At 40.8% G+C, this 24,415-nt stretch overlaps 1 protein-coding gene across 2 annotated transcripts in view; it reads left to right on the top strand.

The window, feature by feature from the left end:
- The window catches only part of Fbxl7 (F-box and leucine rich repeat protein 7), a 322,258-nt gene extending 298,124 nt beyond the window's left edge, over window positions 1-24,134 (top strand). For both annotated transcript variants that reach the window (XM_090332112.1, XM_090332113.1), the window contains exons 3-4: window positions 18,542-19,153; window positions 23,372-24,134. In XM_090332112.1, coding sequence (XP_090188238.1) covers window positions 18,542-19,153; window positions 23,372-24,108 — 1,349 coding nt within the window. In that variant the 3' untranslated portion in view covers window positions 24,109-24,134. The remainder of the gene's footprint in view (window positions 1-18,541; window positions 19,154-23,371) is intronic.
- Window positions 24,135-24,415: the final 281 nt, after the last annotated feature.

Here is a 24,415-nt window from a genome sequence, read left to right as displayed (position 1 = left end):
TTGATGGTGACCTGTGATGGTTGCAGAAATCAGTGCTAAGCACAATGCTTCCAGCAATAAGAGCCAAAAATGGACAGAGACGGGTTTGTTGTATACCGTTGGACAAAATCTTTTACAGGGACTCTTACAAAGGATCAAATGAAATCATGAAAGCTTCCCATTCATTTTCATAATGAGAAATGAGTATAATCCCCTAGGGTTTTTACAAATCAGTACTGAGTTCATACCTTAAAAAGGAGCTTTTTAGAATCAACAAATTCATCATTTGACCAATTCCTTTGAATCATAAAAACCATCCATATCAGAAAGACAATTGCCCATTGAATTTCAGTGACCCTATTACATAAAAGCACGCCATGAATTGATTGTTATTTTAATTATGAATGTGATATTATCTACAGGGTCCAATTGAAAAATAACCATATGAAGCATTTATTTTCATGTGTAATCCAGCAATAGGCCAAAATTGGTCAGTTCGTTGAAATGGCCTTATCTAATCATGAGGTATGTAAGTCATATGTTTCAAATTTCATGTTCTGTTCAAGTGTATAATGCTATAAGATGAATTGTATTATTTCTCTTCATTACACATAAAAAAGAGTCAAACTCACCTTCCACAGCCATGATCAGATTCTCACCTAGAAAAGAACTCCAGTCCTTCCTGCCAACATGCAGATAAGCCAGGTGCTCAGTACTAAGACATATTTGTCAAAGTAAAATATGTGTCAATGACACTTTTGGGATTTTTCTTGGTTTTAATAACTATCTCAAAGAAAGAATATTCTAGTAACAAAAGTAAGACTTGTTAACAGTTTTATTCTGGAATGTATTGAAATATAAGATTTGTCTATCTACTTACAACTGAAGTAGAGCATAAACAGTAAATAAATCACAATGGCACAAGTCTTCAATGTCATCAGAACTATGGAGAGGTTATTGATTGACAACACAGATTTCCTGATAAATACAATCATACTTTCTATTTGAAGGAATTGCCTAAAAGATTCCTCCCAAGGAAAAGATTCTGCTACCTGTCTGGTAGAAATGTAAAGAGTAAGTTACATCTTACAACATCTATCTAGTTAATTTCAAGGAAATCGAGACTCATGCTTTCTATCAAACATATGAAATTAGATATAATTGAAGCTTTTAGTGTGTGTTAAAACAACTGAAAATCCTTCTAAAACTTTATAGAAGATTTGAAATTCTAATTCAGAAAAAGAAGATGCTAGAACTGGAACCCTTGCAGCTAGTGGGTATTTTCTCTGCACACATTACAACTAAGATAATGGGATTCCATTGTCACTAGGAATGGTCATCCAGATTGCATATCATTTATCCATATTTGTTATACCTAAGCTTGGTGGTGGAGTTCAAATTTGGGGTCTGAACTCAATACCAACTTAATAATGGAGTCTTTGCATTGAACTTAATGGTTTAAGCCAGAAAGATAGAGGGATACATGATATAAAAATTCTCAGGTCTGAGCCAGGCGTGGTGGCTCAGGTCTGTAATTGTAGCTACTCTGGAGGCTGAGATCTGAGGATCAAGGTTCAAAGCCAGCCCGGGCATAAAAGGACCTGAGACTCTTATCTCCAATTAACCTCTAGAAAATGAGAAGTAGGGCTTGGCTCAAGGGCAGGGTGTAGCCTTGATCTGAAGAGCTCAGGGACAATGCCAGGCCCAGGGGTAGGATGGTAACCTTGAGCTGACGAGCTCAGGAACAGCATCCAGGCTGAGTTCAAGCCCCATGAACCACAAAAAAAGAAAAAAAATTCTTGAATCTGAAGTTGAAAAAGGCTAACATGTTTTAAAGGTATTTTATCAACTACAACAGAAAGTATAATTTTTCTTAAATGTTTTAGAGGATCTTGTTTTGTTTTGTTTTGTTTTTTTGTTGGCTGTGGGGCTTAAAGTCAGGGCCTGGTCACTATTCCTGAGCTTTTTTGCTCACAGTTAGCTCTCTACCACTTATAGCCACAGTGCTACTTCCTCTATAGGATCTTTTAATTTCAAAAAATATTTATTTGCTCTTCTATCTACTTATTCAGCTTGCTGCAAAGAAAATAAAAGAAGAAAGTGTATAGACTCTAAATCCTTCATTTGTTTGCCACTTATTCAGCAAATATTTTGAATATTTTGTTCTATTTATAATGGAGCTTACAGACTGGTGTTCAGGATGATAAATACATATTTTAATTAGATAGAGAGCGGAGTGATGGTTTGTATTAGGCATACATTCTAGAGCTAAAAAGATTTTGAAATCAGTAGATAAATTCACAAGAAGGATGAGAAGGAAGAGTTGAAACAGAGGTAATGTGTTAGTATAGGAGATTAGAAGTCAAGCTTCAGTAAAAGAATGAAGTGTCTTCTTCATCTGTATTTCATGTCATATCAAGGAGGAATTAAAAGAAAAAGTAGAAATATGACATTGAAGTCTGAACAAGGTCGGCCTTTGGATAAGCAAAAGCATGGTTCTGAATTCCACTGACAGTGCAGAAACCAGTTATGGTTGAGCCAAGGAGAAAGCACTGAGTTGAAAAAAAAAGAATAGAAGATGCAGAACTAGGAAGCCATCACTGACAATCAGCATCTGTCTTCTTCTTGTGTGTGTGTGTGTGTGTGATTTTCTTACAGTGTTGGGAATTGAGGACAGAACTCTGCACATGCTAGGCAAGCGCTCTGCCTCTGAGATACACATCCAGACTAGTATCACTGTGATTCATCCAAATAAGAACAAGATACATCACAAAATCAGCCTAAAATTGTAATACAATTGATGTGCCTGTGCCAAAAGTGAAAACATTATCTAGCCAGAGTTTTCTGTTGACCTTTGGCTTCCTCCATGTAAACACCATAAATCAGATTCACTCACCCCCACCCCTCCCAGCAGCCCTGGAACTCCATGAGTTAGGACAATTCTACAGGGAGAATATCTCCATCAAGCCACTTAGTTCAGGTATAACAAAGATAACGGCTATTCTTCCCAATTATATTAAATTTTTGTTGATTTGCCTGAAAATACTAGGGCCATAACCTATAAACTTGGCCTTGATGTCCAGTGACCCCCCCCCAATGCTAGCCACTAGTTTGGCTGATTGGTAGATTGTGTGTGTGTGTGTGTGTGTGTGTGTGTGTGTGTGTGAGAGAGAGAGAGAGAGAGAGAGAGAGAGAGAGAGAGAGAGAGAGAGAGAGAGAGAGAGAGAGAGAGATAGAGAGAGAGGGAGAGAGAGAGAGAGAGAGAGAGACAGAGAGAGAGAGTAGAGAGAGACAGAGACAGACAGACAGACAGACAGACTGAGACAGAGAGGAAAAGAGAGAGATAAAGACTGACAGAGGAAGAGAGGAAGAAGAGATGATATTAGAAGGGAACAATGAGGAGCTGCAGTTTAGCTCTCTCTCAAAGACCAGTTTATGCATATATTCTAATAAAATTATCCTTAGATTTTAAATCTAGAGCTAAGAATATGTACTAAGGACAAAGGTGTCTTCCTGAGCTGCTTTCATAGAGAAGTAGATAAAGCTCAGCATATCCTTAGCTCAGTTAATCCATTATGCCTAGAGAAGGACTGTAGCTATGAGCTACATTCTGAGCCTGTTCAATAGCTTATGCATTTGCAGTCCTATTCCCTAGGTGTATTGTTCCTTCCAGCTGGGAAGTCACTTCATTGTACTGCTCCCCTCCTGCCAAGTATCTACTTTTTGGCCAACAAATCCCATTTCTTATAATGACTTTTTTCCCATTTCTTCTTCAAGAGGACTAAATAGTTCATAGAACTTTCAAAAACAATACATAGATATATAGACATATATATTCCCTAAGATAAGTGTATGTGCATGTGTATATCATATGTACATGATATATATCCCTAATATAATGTATACACAGCATTTATATATACTGTTCTTCTTAGAGTATTTGTCCTAGAACTAATTCTAAATTCCAGAGATTCACAAGTATAATACATAAAATTTGACAGTATTTGCATATAACCTATACTCATCTTCCCATAAATTTTAAGTCTTTATGTTTCTTTCAACACCTAACAAAATGCAGATTTTATATGAGTTGTTGGTATACTGCACTGTTGAAGGAATGAAGACAAAAGTCTGCCCTTGTTCAGGACAAGTAGCTTCCTGAAGATTTTCAGTCTTCCACTGGTTGAATGAACCAATGGATAGAGAGGGTCACCACAATAATGTATAGTCTCATGTGCTGCCAATCATTATATCATTTATATTAATTTGCTATATTTATCATTAATTTAATAATTGCATTATATTAATTTAATGTTCTTTGGGGGGGGGCAGTCCTAGGCTTGAGCTCAGGGCCTGAGCACTGTCCTTGGACTTTCTCAAGGCTAGAGCTCTACGACTTGAGCCTCAGCACAACTTCTGGCTTTTTTTTTCTATGTATGTGGTACTGAGGAATTGAACCCAGGTCCTTGTGCATGCTTGGCAAGCACTCTACCACTAGGCCAAACTCCCAGCCCCTACTTTAGTGTTCTGAAACATTGTTCTGCTTGGAAGGTTCTGCTGATTGAAATGCTAACATGTGAGATCATTTAGGTAGAGAAGTTCCCACTGAGATAAATGGATTTGAAAAAAGTAATGTTTTATTACTTAAATTCTGAATACTTGAGAAACAAGGAGTGTATAAAACCTCTCTGAGTTCCTCCAGCTCATCTTAAGAGATGAGCAGCCACATCAATGTATTACACACACCAGAAGGGGGAGGCCTTGCAATCAGTCAAACAGGAGCTACCCAGGGACCTGAATGTGAAACCCCACAAAATAAATCATTAATGCCAAAGAAATATAGCTAGAGTCTCTAAGCATGTTCCAAGATATAGATGGATAAGAAAAGGTGCTTTTAATGGCTTCTTAGAAGAATGTTGACAGAAATATCCAAGCTAAGAAAGTAAAAAGTAATGCTTTGTTAAATATACATACCTAAGAAAACGTCATTGTCTGTTGAGTCATTCATCAGAAATTTGCTCCTTGTATTGACCACTGTTGGGAGCCAGAGTGGAATCAAACTGTACTTTGATTTGCATCAGATAATTGCTTGATTGTCTTATTGTTTTTTGGCCTTCTCCTGTTCAGTTGATCTGAGATTTACCATATGAATGTAACCCCCAACAGTTCCCTGATTAACCATCTGGATGTAACACCTGGCAGTACCCTGGTCTCCAGAAGGGATATAAGCTTTGAGTTGATAATAAACGAGGCTGCAGTTTTTGCCTGGGCTGCAGACCTCCCGGACCCGATGTGTTTGGCTCTCTTCTATTTTTTCCAGTCCCTGCCCCCTATTTCAGGAACCCCAATTTGCTGCCGGTAGGCCCCGGCAGACCACTAGTACCAAGAGTAATTGGCTCTTAGGTCTATTTTCAAAATGCACCATGTAAGCTGGGCGCAGTAGCTCACACTCCTAGCTACTTAGGAGACTGAGATCTGAAGATCGAGGTTCAAAGCCAGCCTGGGAACTAAAAAGTCTGTGAGACTCCACTCTCCAATTACTCATCAGAAAACAAGAAGTGATGCTGTGGCTCAAGGGGTAGGGCAGTAGCCTTGAGCTGAAGAAGTCAGTGACAATGCCCAGAACCAGAGTTCAAGTCCCACAACCGACAAAAAAAAAAAGAAAAAAAAAAGTGCACCATGTAAATACATTAGATTCCAATTCCAGTTTTCAGATTCTCGGCCCAGCTTTCTCAGATTCTTGATTTTTTTTTTCTGGATATAGAATTTGCCCTATTTGTGATATCCTCATTGTGTCTGTATTTAGTATATATACATATATTATGTATAATCAGTTTATTTATACAAAATAAATGATAGTACTCTGTATTCATCATTCATTCGCTGATTCATAGATGTCCTCCCCAGAGCTTTTCTGTGCCAGAATCAGAACTGGAACTCAGGGCCTCCCATTCTTACTTAGCAATCTTGCTCTAGGTTTTACCATTTCAATTATAACTTCATCCTGGTATTTTGTTGGATAATTGAAGATGGAATCTCTTCAACTTGCTTGCTTGGACTGGTTTTGAACCACGGCCCTCCATAGCTCAGCCTCTGAATAGCGATGATCACAGGCATGAGCCCTGGCACCTGACTACGATATTCTTTCACTTGAGATGATTGAAGGGCAGCTCCACAGACAAGTTTGCTAAACCCTACTACATGTAATCCTTTCTCATGTGCTGGGTCTTTGCCACCCTCTGAACAGGCTCAGAATTACAAGGAGAAAATGAAAAAAATCTTCTTTTCTTGGTCCTCAGGATTATTCTTCGTGCTAAAAGACAGGTGAGCCACTGTCAGATGCAAGATGACCAACAGAGACAGGAAATCAGAGTCACCTACTTTGCATGAGGAAGATAGTCCCCATGCCTTTTACATGAACGCCTTCATAAATGCCAGGATAATTATCATTGTCCATTAACCAAATCAGCTAGTTAAACCATACAACCTAGAACATGTATCACACATAAACCATAAAACCAAAGACTATTAAGGTAAAAACTGAAGTAGAATTGATTGACTCAAGTGTAAACAGTTTGGTTCAAGGAGAAAGAAAACCATCATTATACTAATTTCTGGTATTCTTTATAAACATAAGCAGCCATTGGCCTCATTCATAGATTTCTGGTTCTATTTTGTTTGTTTGTTTGTGAGACAGGACCTCAGGAGGTTCCAAAGACTGACCTCAAACTAGTGATTCTCCTGCCTCAACCTCCCAAGCACTGAGATTACAGGTGTGCGCTGTCATGTTTAACAACCTCCAGTTTTGTAAAGGATGATTTCAATTCATAATTCAAAGATAAATCACATAGGAAACCTGTGAAATGAGCCCAACTGTAAAAATCTTTAAGAACACTCTGGACTCTTATCCAAACCTAAACATTTTAGAAACACATTAGAAACTTATGTAACTTCCAAAACATGTAGAGATATTAAGAGATTTAGAGATATTGGAATAATCAGAAGGACAATTTCTTAGCATTCATCTTAGTAGATTCTACAGTGTCTACTACAACTTATAAAAGCTGTATATTTGGCCTCCATAGCTTCCTAAATGCCTTAGTATATCCAAGCAGCTATAACAAAATATGATAGACAGTGTGGACTATGCAGAAATGAAATTTATTTCTTAAGTTCTAGAAACTGGAAAATCCAGAAAGGAGGTTCTTCATCTTTTCCTAGAGGTTTTCTTTATGTTCATGTGTGTTCTTGATCTCATACTCACATGGAAAAGGAGGCAAGAGAGCTATCTGGGTATCAATTCCTATTCACAAAGGACCCATCTTCATGACCTAGTACTCTCACTTAGGCCCATCCCTGAATTCTATCGCGTTGAGTATTTTTCAGGGATATAAGCATCTGGATTTGAGATGAATCAGGTACTAGCTACTTGTTATTATGAGTTTTAATTAATCAGCTATAATTAACTTCCTACCAAGATGCTTCCTATGTGAGATTACAGTATTAGAACAAATAAGAATATGGCAAAATCAAAATTAAATCAGATGTCATACCAAATTTTGTCCATCTATGTGAGACCAAGGCCTGACTGATTCTCTCACCTCAGCATGAACCACAAAGTATTCACACATGAATATAAATAACTGTATTTCCCTTCTTAAGGAATTTTAATCCAGGTGCAATGTCATATCTTGTTGTGTACTGTACAGGTTTTTAAAAAAAAAATCAGTAATCATTTAGAATACCAATTCCTAAAGATTCCAATGGCATGAACTTGCCTTGTTCATTCAATCAAAGATGCTGTGATGACCACAGGCAGAAAACTGCATTTGAGGAAGGCCTATAAACATCAACCCCAATGATCCACAGCTGAGTTCAGTGTCTGATACTCCAAATGGGAAAGGTCCCAGGTAGCTACTTCTCATGTAGTTGCTCCTAATACTTGCTCTGTGGCTTCAGCGTGCACAGTGACAGTTTGGGGTTTTGGTTTTGGTTTTGGTTTTTTGTGGGTCATGGGACTTGAACTCTGGACATGGGCGCTGTCCCTGAGCTCTTCAGCTCAAGGCTACCACCATACTCCTTGAGCCACAGTGCCACTTCCGGTTTTCTGGTGATTAATTGGCAATAAGAATCTCATGGACTTTTATGCCCGGGCTGGTTTTGAACCATGATCTTCAGATCTCAGCCTCCTGAATAGCTAGGATTACAGGCATGAGCCACTGTGCCACAGTGCCTGGTGACAGTGACAGTTTTATATGCTCATCTTGCTTTCACATGGCTCTGGGGAATTTTTCCCTTCTTTGCAGCATATGTTTAAGAGTTTGGATAGAACCGGATGTTTAAAGCTGTGAAGTTATAAGTTTGTTTTCCCTAAAAGGTACAGATGCCCCAACATGGGAAGCTGAGAATTCTGCATGTCCCTGTGGTCCCAGTGTCACATCTGTGTCTACACCAGTATCATTATCTAAATGATCTGCTTTCTAAGCCAGCGTGTTTTGGCCATTTGCTGCCATTATGTTGACTGAAGAGAACTGAATAATATACAGAAAAGAACTCAGATTCTTGGATTAAAAGAAGTATCTGGATGACTTGAGGAATTGGCTCGAGTTGCTTTCTATGAAATACACTAACATCTGCTCTTATTATAGCATGTCTTTTTATGGTATGTTCAAGCTGAATACTCATTCATTAGGAGAGAATTTCCTTTGGTAGGTTTCAAGTTGGCTCTGCACAGTTTGGAGGCAACAGTCCAGTTTCTTCATGGAGGCCTCTAAACAAAGAGAAGTAGTGGGACCATTCTCAGAATTGAAGATCACGAGGTCCATCCATCAAGGGGGATTCAGTCTCTCTCCTCAGATCTCTAGGTTCCATGTAACAGGTCTGAGTAATTCTGGTGTCAGCCCTGTGACACTGAATAGTATCCATCTCCCATACTGCACTCAGGATCTCTTTAGCAAAAGTGCTAAGAGGGAGAAACACAGTGGTTCCCACACTGATCCATCTGGGAGCTTCTTACAAGACACCATGCTGCTAAGCGAACAACAAGACTTCATGGAGGAGAGAAGCCCATGTCAAAACTCTGTATGTAATATTTTAGAAATGAAGAGTTGAGAAAGGGCCCTGTCTAGAAAACGAAATATTTCTTAAAGGATCTGTCTCTAAATTGTTTTGGTAAATGTTTCTTCCAAATCACACCTACCTGGAGTCCATGCTAATTTAGAGATTGGGTTAAGGAGTGTAAAGTAGAGCGGCATGAAATCTGATTAGGATCTCCTCATCCTCTTGCATTCTGGCACGCTTTACTCCAGGATCACTTCAAGTGCTATTCTCTTGAAGAATCTAATTAGAAGACAGACTCTTATATTGTAACATGCTTCCAACTTTGGAGCCATATTTGTTCCTACTAGGTTATTCATCAGTCAAATGTAGTTTCAACCGACTATGATATGGGGGACTAAGTCACAGTGGACTTACACAAAATTCATAACTCTGATGTGAATATCTTATTTTGATTATACAGCATTGTCAAATGCCAAGAAGAGTAATTATACTTTTCAGGAATTTTGTGGCGAAAGTAGATACTCCTTGCTATGATGAAATATTAGGTAGCTTATGGTTGGAAAGGGTTGCTTCTAGTTTTTAGTCTTTAATTCAAGTTATAAAAAGTAAAACTATTTCCAATATTGAAAGATAGTTTGAGTCAAAAGTATTTCTAGGAATTTTAAGTTTAAAAATAGTTGGATTAATAACAACAGATGCTGGAGGGGATGTAGCCAGGAGGGATCACTACTACACTGTTGGTGGGAGTGCAAACTCGTTCAACCACTATGGAAAGCAGTATAGCAGTGCCTCAAAAGGCTAAACATAGAACTCCCCTATGACCCAGCAATTCCACTACTTGGCATTTACCCAACCATCCAAAATCTAGGGCATACTAAATCCACTAGCACAACAATGTTCATTGCAGCATTATTCACCATAGCAAAGATATGGAACCAACCTAGATGTCCCTCAGTTGATGAGTGGATCAACAAGTTGTGGTATTTGTACACAATGGAATTCTATGCTGCTGTCAGAAAAAATGACATCGACCCATTTGTTAGGAAATGGAAAGACTTAGAAAAAATCATATTAAGTGAAGTAAGCCAGACTCAAAGGAACTTAGGCTCAATGGTTTCCCTCATTTGTCATAACCAGGAGAAACCTTGGGCTCTACTAGCAGAGATCTGCAATAGAGCAAAACCTTGATACATAAGACCATATAGTATGAAGCTAATTGAAAGGACCTCCAGGATACTGAAACAAAAGCCATATAATGAATGATTGTTGTCCTTAATCTACTATGTTATCTTTCATCTCCTTTGCTGTCTCTTGGGTACCTCATATTGTTACAGTATCTCACTTTGTTATCTGATATATTGAATTTATTTGTATTTGGTTATTTGAAATTTGATAGGGAAGGGGGGAAAACCAAGATGGGGGTAGTGGGGGGGGGAGGGAAATGGGTACCAAGACATGTGAAAGGGTATCAATGTATGTGAATTAATGCACCTTCTATCTGGCAAATATCATGTAACCCTTTTATTAATTGCAATAAAAAATTATAAAAAAAAATAGTTGGATTATACACTACATGTTTGCTATGTCACATGCCAGCCTTGGTGACAATGTTCCTCAATTTTTTTTCCTGAAATACTCAAAATTTCTATTTCATAACTACTTGACTATATTTGGCTGGGGTATTTTTAGTAATGGAAATAATGTATGTTCTTGTGTACTGCATTTAATACTATAATAGCTATCACTGAGTATTCATCTATGTTATTTCATATGACTCAACATCAGCGAATGAGTCAAAATCACCATTTGCAAGGGGATATTTTAATCATCTTTTCATTGTCTTAATGATTGAGGCATAGCAAAGCAAACTTTTAACTATAAACGATGCTATTTTTTCTCCAAAATTACTTAATACTAGTTCCAAAGCAATGAAGTAGTAGTATTTTGTTTTGTAATCAGAGGTGAAATAACCACGTAATTTTATATTTTTCTTATTATAAATCATCTAAAGACACCTGAAATTTTCACCAGAAAGAATTAATCCATTACATAGAGATCAGCCTACAAATAATCTGGCCCCAAATATTTTTTAAGTCTATCTTTAGGCAGTTCATTGAATCAACTGAAACTATTTCTGGCTCAAACAGTTCCTCTGGTTAACCCATAAAGAAGGCATCCAAAATATTTTTGTATCTTTGGCAATATTTTACTAATTTAACAGAAGTAAGTATTTTAACACTAGACAAATATGACAGTAGCAAAATACCTGGAAGAAAACTCAAGCCACTAGCATGAAATACAATATCAAAGCAAATACAAACTATTAAGTGCTAAACCACAATAGAAAAGTGTTGAAATTCCTCACAAAACTAAAAATATAACTTCTGCATGATCTAACAATACTACTTTGAGGTACATGCACAAAAGTCAACATGCAGGCGTACACACACACACACACACACACACACACACACACACACACACACACACAAGTCCTAAAACTCTAGGCCAATTTTAAAATTATTTCTCTTTTTTATTCACTTTGAGTTTTCATGTATCACGAGCATGTGCTCAGAGGTATGAATTTTCTGGAAGTCTGACACACACATTCTATAAAAGTATACTTTATTTCCTAGGTAATGCATTTACTCATAGTGAAGCATGATATTAGTCATTTATCCATTTTTTGAAGCTCAGCACAGTGGATCACACCTGTAATTCTAGTTCTTAGGAGGCCGAAAGATGGAAAATTGTGTATATGAGTCCAGACTAAGCAAAAGGTCCATGAGAGTCCATTACAATCAATAAAAAGTGGGTCACTGTGTCACAACTGATTTTCATCATAGCTGTGCAGGAAGCAAAAACAGTTGTGAAGAGACCAGATGCTGAGAGACGGAAAAGAATGAAGGATACAATTCCGGGGCCACCTCCCTGTTAGGGGTTTGCCACAGAGAGGGTCAGCAAGTGACTGCTTAGGGAAAAGGAAAAGCAGAAGAGAAAGAGGCACTATTGCAGCAGTCGTGGGAGAAGCTGAAAGAGGTAGCAGGCCTCCATGTCCCTTAGAACAGAGGCCATGGTAGAGAAGCCCAAAACTTCTTTCCCATGAAGACATCAGTAGAGAATGAGCAATGTCTTAAAAGCCTCTACTGATGATACTATCTCTTGTCAGGGGCTTTGCTAGGCTAGCTTGTGAAGAGGGTGAAATTATTTCCTGTTTTGTGGCTCATGAGTTTCAATGGCTCCATGCAGATGAGGCAAAGTGTATATGATAGAGAAGACATACGAATCCAACTTCATCTATCATTGACCTCAACAATGTTGCCCAGATTCAGGCCATTTATTAAGCACTGCACTTCTATTCAACACTTGGAAAACTGGCATGCCCCTGCCTATAAATAAATCATGCTTAAGTAAAAATAAATTCTAACACGCACCACCACCACAACAACAACAACAACAAAAACCAGTAAAAATGTTGCTAAAGGCCAGGTACTGCCTGTGAAAGATTTTGAACCTAAGGTCTAGTTGTGGTTTTGGATTTGATTTTGTGTTGGTTCTTGCTTTCTGTTTGTTTGGGTTTTTTTTTTTTTTTTTGCTTCAGTCCTGAAACTTGATCTCAGGATTTTTATCTTTTCACTCAACTTTTTCACTCATGTCTGGTATCTACCTCTTGAACCAGGCCTCCAGTCTCATTTCTTTTTTTTCTTTGTTTTGCTGGATAATTGGAGATGAAGTCTCAGAGACTTTTGTGCTTGAACTAACTTCAAACCACTGCGATCCTTAGATATCAGCTTCTTGAGTAGCTAGGCTTACAAGTATGAGCCCTTGGCACCCACTCTGTTTTCTATTTTATTTTATTTTATTGTCGGGATAATGTATAGAGGGGTTATAGTTGCATTCATCAGGTAGTAGGTGTATTAGTTCTCACACATTGATAACCCTTCTCATGGTATTATCCTTGTTTCCCTCCCCTCATCCCTTCCCAATTACCTCGTTTTCCCTTCTTCCCACCCATTCTGTTTTTTTATTATCAAAATGGAAGATTGACAACTGTTTAGTGAAGTTTATATATTTTTAAAAAGCTCCTCCTTCGTTCCTTCATAGATTCGTTTTTTTGCCTTGTGACAAAAGTAGCTCCTACTACTAGTAGTTTTTCTGGGACAAGACATTCTACTTTCCATCAAGGAATACCTATCCCCCTTTTCCCACCTTGTAAGTAAAGTAGGTTTCTAAGACAGCACCATTTCAACACATGCTAAAATCAAAAAGAATCTGGTGAATTATGATCTAGGATTAAGATAGTTTCCAAAGTTACCTAATCTTTCCTCAGACATAAATTTCCTGGAATATCCTTCTGGATACGCACAATGTAGGCAAAATCCAAAGAAGTTGTTCTGTACATTGCACTAGCTTTTTTTATTTATTTATGGGTTTTAGATCACTGCAGTGTAAAAGTTTCTTTAGCTAAGTGCTGGGTGAATATTCTCTTTCAGAAGAATTAAAGGCAAAATAGAACCTAGGCTTAATTTACATAGCAATCAAATATTGGATAGCACTGACAAACTGGTGTTAAAGCGTCAACAAAGAGCTAGACATCAGACTAGCTTAGATATAGTAGTAATCCTGACTACTCAGGAAGCTGAGAACTGAGGACCACAGTTCATAGCCAGCCCAGATAGGGAAGTTTGCGATGCTTTTGTTTCCAATTAATTACCAGAAAACCAGAAGTAGTGCTGTGACTCAAAGTGGTAGAGCCCCAGCCTCGAGCAAAAGCGCTCAAGGACAGTGCTCAGGCCCTGGGATCAAGTTCCACAAATGACAAAAAATAATTTTCAGAAAAGATCTTCACAGATCTACACAAATGAAGCTGTTCCAGGTGACTAGCAGAACAGGTGTTATGTCTGCAGGAAGGAGTCAGCCATCATTTGATCCTGTAGGTATCATTTCCCAATAAAAGTTCCCCGATGAACTCTTTCTTGTGTCCTAACATGGATCCTTCCATATGAAAGAGAAGGCTTGATTCTCTAGCTAAATTTCTACTAAATAGTAACTAGTGCCTGAAGTCAGTTCCAGGTTGCTTGCATGATCTGAACACATTGAAAGAAAGTATTTTAAAATAAAACAAGAAGATAAGAAACTTCTCAAGAGTGTATTATTTTCTCAGTAGCTAGGTTTTGTGGATCTATTTTTCTAAACTTGAGTTTTAAGCTAAGAAAAGAACCTTGCTTTTTATGGCAAGGATTCTTGAGGAGAAACACAACTTCTAATGGAAAGCATCTTGCACAAAATTTTAGTAATCAGAAGGAGGAAATTCAAGGTAGCTTTGTAAATTTTGACTTTCAAAGCCCATAATATAAATAAACTTTCTAGAGTATAAACAGCAGTGGTTTGAAAATAAAAACTTGTACAAAACAGGCAGCTCACTAGTTACACAAAAATGTAGTTAATAAGCATGTGTGTAAAAGATGCCTTGAATACTTTTGATACTGTATTGTAATTACTAAAGATGTAAATTTTTCAGAACCTTTTAACCATGAGAGAGAGACCAAATGTTTGGGGGGGGGGGTTCTTCAAGAAAAATAGAGTTAATATTTGTTGTGTTCTTAACACACTTAAAGTCCTTTAAGAACAAAAACCAGATTTTTCTAGCACAAATGACATATTTGAGGCTATTCTACATTATTAATGAAGCCAGAATTCCTTAAACTTTACAGCACCCCTTATCTGTTAGCTTGAATTATTCAACAGAAAATTGCATCAATACATAAAAAGTACAGTATATTTATTTGAATTAAGGAACACCATTATGTCAAACAGATTTTTGAGAATTGATGTCTCCTGCCCTAAGAATTAGACAAACTTTTCTATCCTAATGGATTCCAAGAAATTGTATATGCCAAAGTCTAGGCTGTGGCAGTATTTTTAACAGGTTTGGGAGTACAGAAAGGAGGTGGGCTCGGAGGATTTAGTTTATAATTTAGTCAAATGCAGTAGCTCCCTTCCTAGATCTAAACTGGGCACAAGTAAAATGGTCTGTTAAATCACTCACTGAATAAATGAATACTGTTTTCTGCCTACAAATGTAATTAAATTAGTGTAACTTATGGAATTTTAATATTCCTCTATGCATCCCTTCCTTATCAATAACATTTCTAGCAGCCATCTTGTCTGCTTATTCGGTCTTATTCTTTTTCTGTCTTCTTTTCCAATATCTTTAAGAGATACAGACCTCAAAGTATATGCCCTATACAATTTTGTGTTCATTTCTCTTCTAATTCTTCTTTCATGATTTTTGATTGTGTTAATATCTATCTTTCTTCAAGTCTTACAGATATACAATTAACATCTTTTCTAATTCTTTTATTTGATACTAATCAAATGTGCATTCTTGGTACATGGGGAACATTTCCCATGAGAAGTTTCTTACTTTCTACAACTCAGTTCATTTTCCCACCTTCTCATACATCTTCGAACAGCAGAGCTACAGCAGGATGCCAATGATTCACACCTATGATCTTACTACTCAGGGAGCTGAGATCTTAGGATCATCATTCAAAGCCAGCATAGGCAGGAAATTCTTGAAATTCTAATTTCTAAATAAAAAGATTTTCTACTAAAATGCCAAAGGTCAAGCTGTGGCTCTACTGGTAGAGTGCTAGCCTTGAGCAAAATCTCATGGGACAGGACCAGATTCCGAGTTTAAGCCCCAGGACCAGCATACACACACACACACACACACACACACACACACACACACACACGCACACACCACACTAAAAAATGGATCAATGGAGGATTTCATTGCTATGAGAACATCACAGAATAAGTCTATTTATGAAGTTATGATGGCTTTATCATTGGGCCACAATCTTTTTGTTGTCCGTTATTGACTGAAATGCTATTAGATGGTGCATGCTTATGAGTCAGTGAACTCACTTTTTAACAGATTTCATTATCAGTTTATGTACTTAGTCCTTAAAAAAAAGTCTTCTCAAAGACTGCCAACAAATAGAGCAAGTCTTGATGGAGAAGGCTACTTACCCTATGTATGTTCTGGGATTTTAAAGTATTTTAGAGAAATACACTACTATGTTTAAATCCGGGCATTTTCTTTCTGATATTTCAGGTGACATTTTTTCCCTCAAAAAAATGACCTAGAGTCTTTGCTATAAACCAGAATTTGAGGTCAGTTTCAAGCAGCAGATAATCTGTTTTTTGACAGAAGCTTTGGTCATGTATATTTTATTTGGCACTTTTTGCTAATCTCATTTTCTCCATTCAAAAATATCTCTGGTAGTAAGGAGTTCTACCATATTCCATTCACGAATGTCTTCATTTAATGAAAGGGAAAGTTTAAAAAAAGATGTAATGGCACACACACACACACACACACACACACACACACACACACAACTAGCACAAAAGTATACCAGGTATTAAAATCAGCTCCATGATAACTAAGGTCAAGAGTGTGATCTCATCTCAAGGTGACAGTAAGTAGAAAATCACAGGAAAGAAATATTCAAGTCTCAATAAATGTTCACACACAAACTATCCAAAGTTCAATATAGACAGCTGTCGATCTGTTTACTTGTGTCACACCATCTTAAGGCCAGAAGGAGAATACAGCTGTCTCTTGCCTGTCATCTCAGGGCTCTCATTAGCTCCCCTCTCTTGCATGTATGTCTGGAATCTAGGGATTAAAATCCCTGTTTCAAAGTTCTCAGGAAAAAAAAATCAGGTAATTGTTATGTTAGCTGAGCTTCTCAGAAAGGAAGTTATGTACAAAGCAGACTTGGCCAGTCTGTTCTTCTGGTCTGGACTTGAAGCTATGCTCTATTCCTTGTCTCCAGACATATTCTGGTAGACATGATAGTTCTACATAACAATTTATATGTCTATAAGTCATACCTAATATCATTAATAACTTCTGGACACATTGTGTGAGAAACTATGCATATTTTATTTATAATAAAATATATTTCTAAACTTAATGGCTTGCATATAGGAGCTATATTGCTGGTAGATGCATTCATACATGTAAATAGCTATATGTGAGAAAACTACCAAGCATAGATATTTTGGCATAATTTCTGGGCTTGCATATATGTAGTTGGTATTTATCACTTCTCAGTTTTTAATGATATGATGCTAGTTATCCAATGATGATGAACTGTATCCTTGCAAATGTCCTCAACCCCTGTAGAATGAGCAGGAAAGCCCTGGTGCAGCCAGCACTAGTGTGTATCCTGAAATCACAAACCTTGCACACTACTTCCCCTCTTTGGAGGAGGGGAGAGAAGTCTAGAATTTCTCCTGAGAGTTTGCTGCTGAGCCCAGGCAGGAGAGTAGGGAAGATACCATGGCTGCATCCCACAGAGCAGAATGCTCCCCAGAACGATCGGGCTCCCCATCACTTCCTGAGCAATTCCTTTGACACTCAGGTATGGTTACAGGCAAAGAACAGGCACGGGTAAACTTAGCACCCTGCATGGATTCACTCTGTTCCCTTCAGTGCTGTAGGACTCAAGCAAAGACATTGTAACACACACACACACACACACACACACACACACACACACACACACACACTCTTTCATTCACAGTAAACATATTTGTGCCTCAGGGACCTAACTCTGTCCAGGTGTCTGCAGGGCCATGTGAAACGTCTTATCTTTCAAGAGGAATGGAATAAATCCAGGCTAGAGAGAGATTTGAAGATCTTCCATAACTGCTTGGACATCAGCATTCAGAGCCTAAGATGATCTTTCTTTCTTGGTTCCAAGTACACTGTTTGTTGCTCTAAGAAAAATACAACAGAGGCAGTGCTCTAAGTTTGGATGATGTCCCTGGTCTGTTTCATGATAGCTTGAATAGAAGACATAAAAGACCTAATTGGTTTACACACACACACACACACACACACACACACACACACATTAATTGGTATGTATTTTGGAGGGGAAGGAGGACTTGAACTCTGGACCTGGTCATTGTCCCTGAGCTCTTTGGCACAAGGCTACCACCCTACCCCTTGATCCACAGCCCCACGTCGGGTTTTCTGGTGGTTAATTGGAGATAAGAGTCTCAAGGATTTTCATGCCCAGGCTGGCTTTGAACCGCGATCCTCAGCTCTCAGCCTCCAGAGACGCTAGGATTACAGGCGTGAGCTGCCGTGCCATGCTTCTGGTTTCTGTTTAAGGCTCTCCTGATCATCTGCTACCGAGTACACAAGAGAGAAGGAAGGGTTCCTTTGGTATAGCAGCGCAGACAGGAATGACTTTCCGCCATGCCAGGCTCTTTGGTGCTGTTATTATACCCCAGGGCTGTTGTGTCCGGATCACAAGAAAGGATCCCAGCTGAGCCCTTGCTGTTGGAGGGGTTGGGGTGGGGGGTGCCCCCGGTCGTGGAGAGCCCTGCGTCCCCCTGCGCCCCCCGCCCGCCTGGGGCTCTGCGCGCAGGCCATCCTCCCTAACGCGGTGTCCTCTGTCCCCCTCCCCAGACTCGGACCTGAGCATGCGCACCCTGAGCACGCCCAGCCCAGCCTTGATCTGCCCACCCGCTCTGCCAGGATTTCAGAATGGACGGGGCTCGTCCACCTCGTCCTCATCCATCACCGGGGAGACAGTGGCCCTGGTGCACCCTCCGCCTCCGGCCCGCCTCACGCACCCCCTCATCCGCCTGGCCTCCAGGCCCCCGAAGGAACAGGCCAGCATCGACCGGCTGCCCGACCCGGCCCTGGTGCACGTCTTCTCCTTCCTGCCCACCAACCAGCTGTGCCGCTGCGCGCGCGTGTGCCGCCGCTGGTACAACCTGGCCTGGGACGCGCGCCTCTGGAGGACCATCCGCCTGGCGGGGGAGACCGTGCCTGCCGACCGCGCCCTCCGGGTGCTCACCCGCCGGCTCTGCCAGGACACCCCCAACGTCTGCCTCATGCTGGAGACCGTCGTGGTGAGCGGCTGCCGGCGCCTCACCGACCGCGGCCTCTACACCATCGCCCAGTGCTGCCCCGAGCTGCGGCGCCTCGAGGTCTCCGGCTGTTACAACATCTCCAACGAGGCCGTCTTCGACGTCGTGTCCCTCTGCCCCAACCTGGAGCACCTGGACGTGTCGGGTAAGTCGAGGCAGCGACGCCTGCCCGCGGGCTGCCTCCATCCAGAGGACCAGAACAGGGGCCGACTGGCTGGATGCCCGAGAAGGGGCAGTGGAGAGAGCCTGGGGCGCTGAAATCAAGGCCGTCGAGGGTCCGTGTGGTCTCCGACCCAGTCTTCTGCTGAGAAAAAGCCAGAAGTGGTGCTGAGGCTCAAGTGGTAGAGTGCTAAGCCTTGAGAAAGCTCAAGGACAGTGCTCAGGCCTCAAAAAAATAAATAAATAAAAATAAATTAATTAAAGACTTAGCTGTGGCCAGGCGCCCAGGCGCTCACACTTGTAATCCTGGGGACTCAGGAGACTGCGTTCTGAGGATTGTAGTTTGCAGTCAGCCGGGTCAGATAAGTGGGTTAGACTCAACACCAATTAAGCATTATAAAGACAGATGGAGCTGTGTCTCAAATGGTAGAGTCCCAGCACTGAGCTGGATAGCTCAGGGACACTGCCCAGGCCATGAGTTCAAGGCCCAGGACTAACACACCCAAAAACACACACAAAAAACAATCAACAAAAACCCCCTCAGCTGCAGGCTATGCTCAGGATGGCTTGTCATTCTCTCAGTGTTGAGGAAAGCCACTATGAGGAACTAGTGCCTTTTATGTCACCTCCACCCTTCTCACCTCAGATACTTTCAGACCTTTTTTTAGCTGTATTCTCTATCACACAGTGAAAGAGAAAGTTCATCGAAGCAAACCTTTCCTCCTTAAAAAAAGAGGGGGGGGGAATCCCCACTATGGCTGCTTTGCTTGAAAAATCTCTCAAGCAGGAAGAATTAAAGCTGAGAGTCAAACTTTGGCGCCAGACAGGGGTCCAGCCTAACTAACAGCCTTCCTTTATCTCATCCAGTGCACAGTCAAAAGATGAAGGCTTGAGAGGCAGGGAAGGAAAGAAGTCAAGAGCGAGAGGCTCAGCCTCAGAGGTTACTGGGGAGGGAACATAAAGTCAAACCCACTGTGCCGGGCAAATAAACAGAATTTGGGATTTACAAGTATCTGAGGTAAATGATGCCCTCCAACAAAATCTGAGGTAAATCTGGCTCTCAGCTTGCTACCTTTCAGAAAGGGACATTTGAAAATATTTCAGCAGGCAGTCGATTACTTTCTGCAGATTCTTTCCTTGCTGGAGAACAGCTTGCTGTTCCTCTGTTTCAGCTGGCTGCAGGACAAAACCATCATAACTGTGTTTGGTTAGTCATGAGCAGCCACTGGCATATAGCAACAGGAAATGAGGAGGGTTTCTTACATTTTTTTTTCTCTCCAAGGAATTCTGGAAAAAGAAAACATTGTGGTGTGGTAGAAACTCACTTCTACACTTTGTGATTTGGGACAGTTCACGAAGCTTTTTCTAAATGTTACCTCTGATTAAAAAGGTTTTGGAACACAACATTCTATTCTTTTGCAGTCAGATCGACTGAACATTTTATAAGTACTACATTTTACTTTTCTCAGGTTAGGAAAAAGTTATTTTAAACTTTGGGGAGTTTTATCTGTGTTAAAGGAGCATCCCATGCATTCTTTGTACAGACTGTGAGTAATTATGGTTTCTCTTTGGGATCCTTTTTAAATTTCAAAATGATGAAATCACATTGGCTATTTCAAAATGGAAATTTTAGCCACATGCTCCTCACAGCTGTTGACACTGGGTGCACGGTCATATTAACCTGCCCAGAAGTCAGTAGCAGGTTTTCTCTATTTTATATCCCAAAGTAGACATTTGCCCAGTAATAAAAGGAAATGGTAATGAAGAACAAATTAATTGAGGGGTCACCTTTGTTTCATCTGTCCTCTCCATTCCCTACAGAAGAATATTTATCCACCCTAGTCTTATATTAAAGCAGCCCCCTCCGTATTCTGATCCCAGCTGACCTTTCCAGGTTTACTTTCCATCAAATCCTTGCAGACACTCCTCAGTCACCCACCTTGTCTTCTTGTCTCATATTTCCCTTATTTTCATTTCTTGACCAAGTCTCTGTGTGTATCCAAACCATTTCTCTTTCAGCAATTCCTTTAGATCTCATCACTTCCATCACCTTGTTCCTCCATGTCTAGAAGTTCACCAGGTGTTACAGACCCTTTTCCAAAGCAAAAATTCTATGACTCAGTTAGTCATATATTACCTACACACACTCTTTTTTGTGATTTTCTATTTTTATTATAAATACGATGTACAGGGGGTTCCTGTTTCATTAGTCAAGTAATGCACATACTTCTTTTTGGACAATGTCATTCTCCGCCAGATTTTTATTCCCTCCCAACCCCATCCACAAGTTGTATAGTTCATTTCCAACATAGTTTCAACTGAGTACCACTTCTCCATGGAATCCTTGAATCAGCAGTCAAGAGACTTAGACTATTCTGAGTGTCCAAGGGACATAAACTCAATGAGCCTGAGATGTCTCATCTTTTAAAAATGAAGTCAAAAGTGGATGATTTCTCAGCTTCTCCACATATCTATAATAGATGAATGTGTGAACTACCCATAAATATTACCTGCATATCCACAAAGCAATTTATTTTCCTTTTAGTCTAAACTCAACAAATCTAGAAGATTGTGGTCAACCCAATTATTGATATAAGATACTACAATCTTATCAAAATAGCTTACCCCAGCTAAACTAATCTTTCATTAAATTTAGGATTCATTTTGTAAGATAGGGTATATATTTTCCTAGGCTGAATATTATATCCTTCCTGGAGTCCAACAGATTTGCTAGATATTTTTAGATAAAGATGAAATTGGAACCAAAATTATAGGGATAAAAGTTTAATGTGATCTGGGTAAACAGAATGCCTTTGTAGATATCACAGATAGACAAATAAATTCAATGTATGCAGGATTACAGCTACCCCACAGAAAGAAACTCAAATGAAATGGAGATTTCAGAGCTCAACTTTGGGAGAGCAATTACACTTCACAAAAGCACAGAGTTCTCTGAATAGCACGATTCAGCCCCCAATGGGTCACATCTGTTTTCTGGTGTTGCATTGTACACTTCACTCCTCCTTCAAATTCTTGCCATGGTAGCCCATGACCTTTGAACCCTGCTATTCTCAGGACCTGTGTTTTATCAGACTTTTCTGGGAAGCTTGCCAGGGGGTGAGAGAAAAGTCCCCAATAATGCTGTTGTATAGACATGGAGAAGCCTGGATATTGCAGAAAAGAGCCAAAGTGCAGAGGTGTCTGAAGTGGAGTCATCTGACTGCAGAACTGCCACAGGGATTTGCAAAGTACAGAGAGAAAATTATGTATATAGTAAACTCCGTGTCCTTTCTGCTACACCAAGGACATGCTAAACTTTGTCATCTTATCTCACTGCTTTGGAAGGGAGCTAAAAAACATTTAGTGAATGGCTGAGCTTTCCAGGATCCAAACAAAAGTATTTTCTCACCTCTTCACAGCTGCTTTGCTGAGAATACGATCATCTCCTTTCTAAATGTTTTGGGATTTCCTTTTAGACATTTTAGGTAGATATTAACAGATGAACCAATGAAGAGTGGGAAAGATGAAATATTGACTCCAGATATTCTAGCTTCAAGATCTGCCTATTCCAATTTTTCACATCACTAGTAGGTTTGCTTCCATACATACTGCAACCAAACTTTTTCCTTATTGTCTTGATAACCCTTTCTTCTTCAATTGGTTTCTTGCCTTTGGGCATATGTGTGTCTATTGGTCCCAAATGCTCAAACGAATGTCTCTCTTTGGTATATATGTTTGGATGCAATATGCACATCTATTTGTATTTGTTTACACATAGATCTAAGTAGTTCAGTACATTTAAGTGTATGTATACTGTATAGACTACAGTCCATGTGTAAGGAACATACTGCATGTGTAAAGTTGCAATGTATTCAGACACTGTACACTTAATTATAGATGATGAACTCTTTTAAGAGGAAAGAAGTAGGGATATTCGTTCCCTGTCATTTGTTAGCACGAGCCTTGTCTTTCTGGTTATCCAGGGGCCATAGCCAGTGGAGAGAGCGCGGGGAGCCCTTTTCTTTTGGCCAGGGCAGGAAGGAGTGGATGCGGGTGGGCAGAGAGGGCCTCAGGGCCCGGTGGGGAGCCGGGGGTGGGGATGGTGTGGGCGGGGAGCAGGTCCGGGGATGAGGCATCCTCCTCCTCCTCCTCCCCCCCATTCCCTGGGCTGCTCTGAGCATGCCTTCTGTGACTTTCTGTGCAGGGTGCTCCAAGGTGACGTGCATCAGCCTGACCCGGGAGGCCTCCATTAAACTGTCCCCCTTGCACGGCAAACAGATCTCCATCCGCTACCTGGACATGACGGACTGCTTCGTGCTGGAGGACGAGGGGCTGCACACGATCGCGGCACACTGCACGCGGCTCACGCACCTCTACCTGCGGCGCTGCGTGCGCCTCACCGACGAGGGCCTGCGCTACCTGATGATCTACTGCGCCTCCATCAAGGAGCTGAGCGTCAGCGACTGCCGCTTCGTCAGCGACTTCGGCCTGCGCGAGATCGCCAAGCTGGAGTCGCGCCTGCGGTACCTGAGCATCGCCCACTGCAGCCGTGTCACCGACGTGGGCGTGCGCTACGTCGCCAAGTACTGCAGCAAGCTGCGCTACCTCAACGCCAGGGGCTGCGAGGGCCTCACGGACCACGGCGTGGAGTACCTGGCCAAGAACTGCGCCAAGCTCAAGTCTCTGGACATCGGCAAATGCCCCCTGGTCTCCGACACGGGCCTGGAGTGCCTGGCCCTGAACTGCTTCAATCTCAAGCGTCTCAGCCTCAAGTCCTGCGAGAGCATCACCGGCCAGGGCCTGCAGATCGTGGCCGCCAACTGCTTCGACCTGCAGATGCTCAACGTGCAGGACTGCGACGTGTCCGTGGAGGCCCTGCGGTTCGTGAAGCGCCACTGCAAGCGCTGCGCCATCGAGCACACCAACCCTGCCTTCTTCTGAGCGGACACAGCCAGGCAACCCCCCCCCACCCCACCCCACGCGCGCCAGGGCCCCATGGAAGCTCCCGGGGCTTCGGAAAGCCGCCCATACCCACTCCTAGCAGCAGCTGTTTCTTCCAAAGGTTCTTGTTGGAAATCTGGCCTCTCTCTCTCTCTCTCTCTCTCTCTCTCTCTCTCTCTCTCTCTCTCTCTCTCTCTCTCTCTCTCTCTCTCTCTCTCTCTCTCTCTCTCTCTCTCTCTTTCCCCCCCCTTGTCTCTTTTTCTCTTGAGCAACAGAAGTGGACATTAGGAAGGGGCAAGCCAAACGT

The sequence above is a fragment of the Megascapheus bottae genome, chromosome 4 (assembly GCF_031878675.1).
Source record: "Megascapheus bottae isolate mThoBot1 chromosome 4, mThoBot2.hap1, whole genome shotgun sequence".
In the NCBI taxonomy this organism is placed as follows: domain Eukaryota; kingdom Metazoa; phylum Chordata; class Mammalia; order Rodentia; family Geomyidae; genus Megascapheus; species Megascapheus bottae.
Note: the sequence above shows the minus strand (reverse complement) of the source record. Positions and strands in the feature narration are given on the sequence as shown.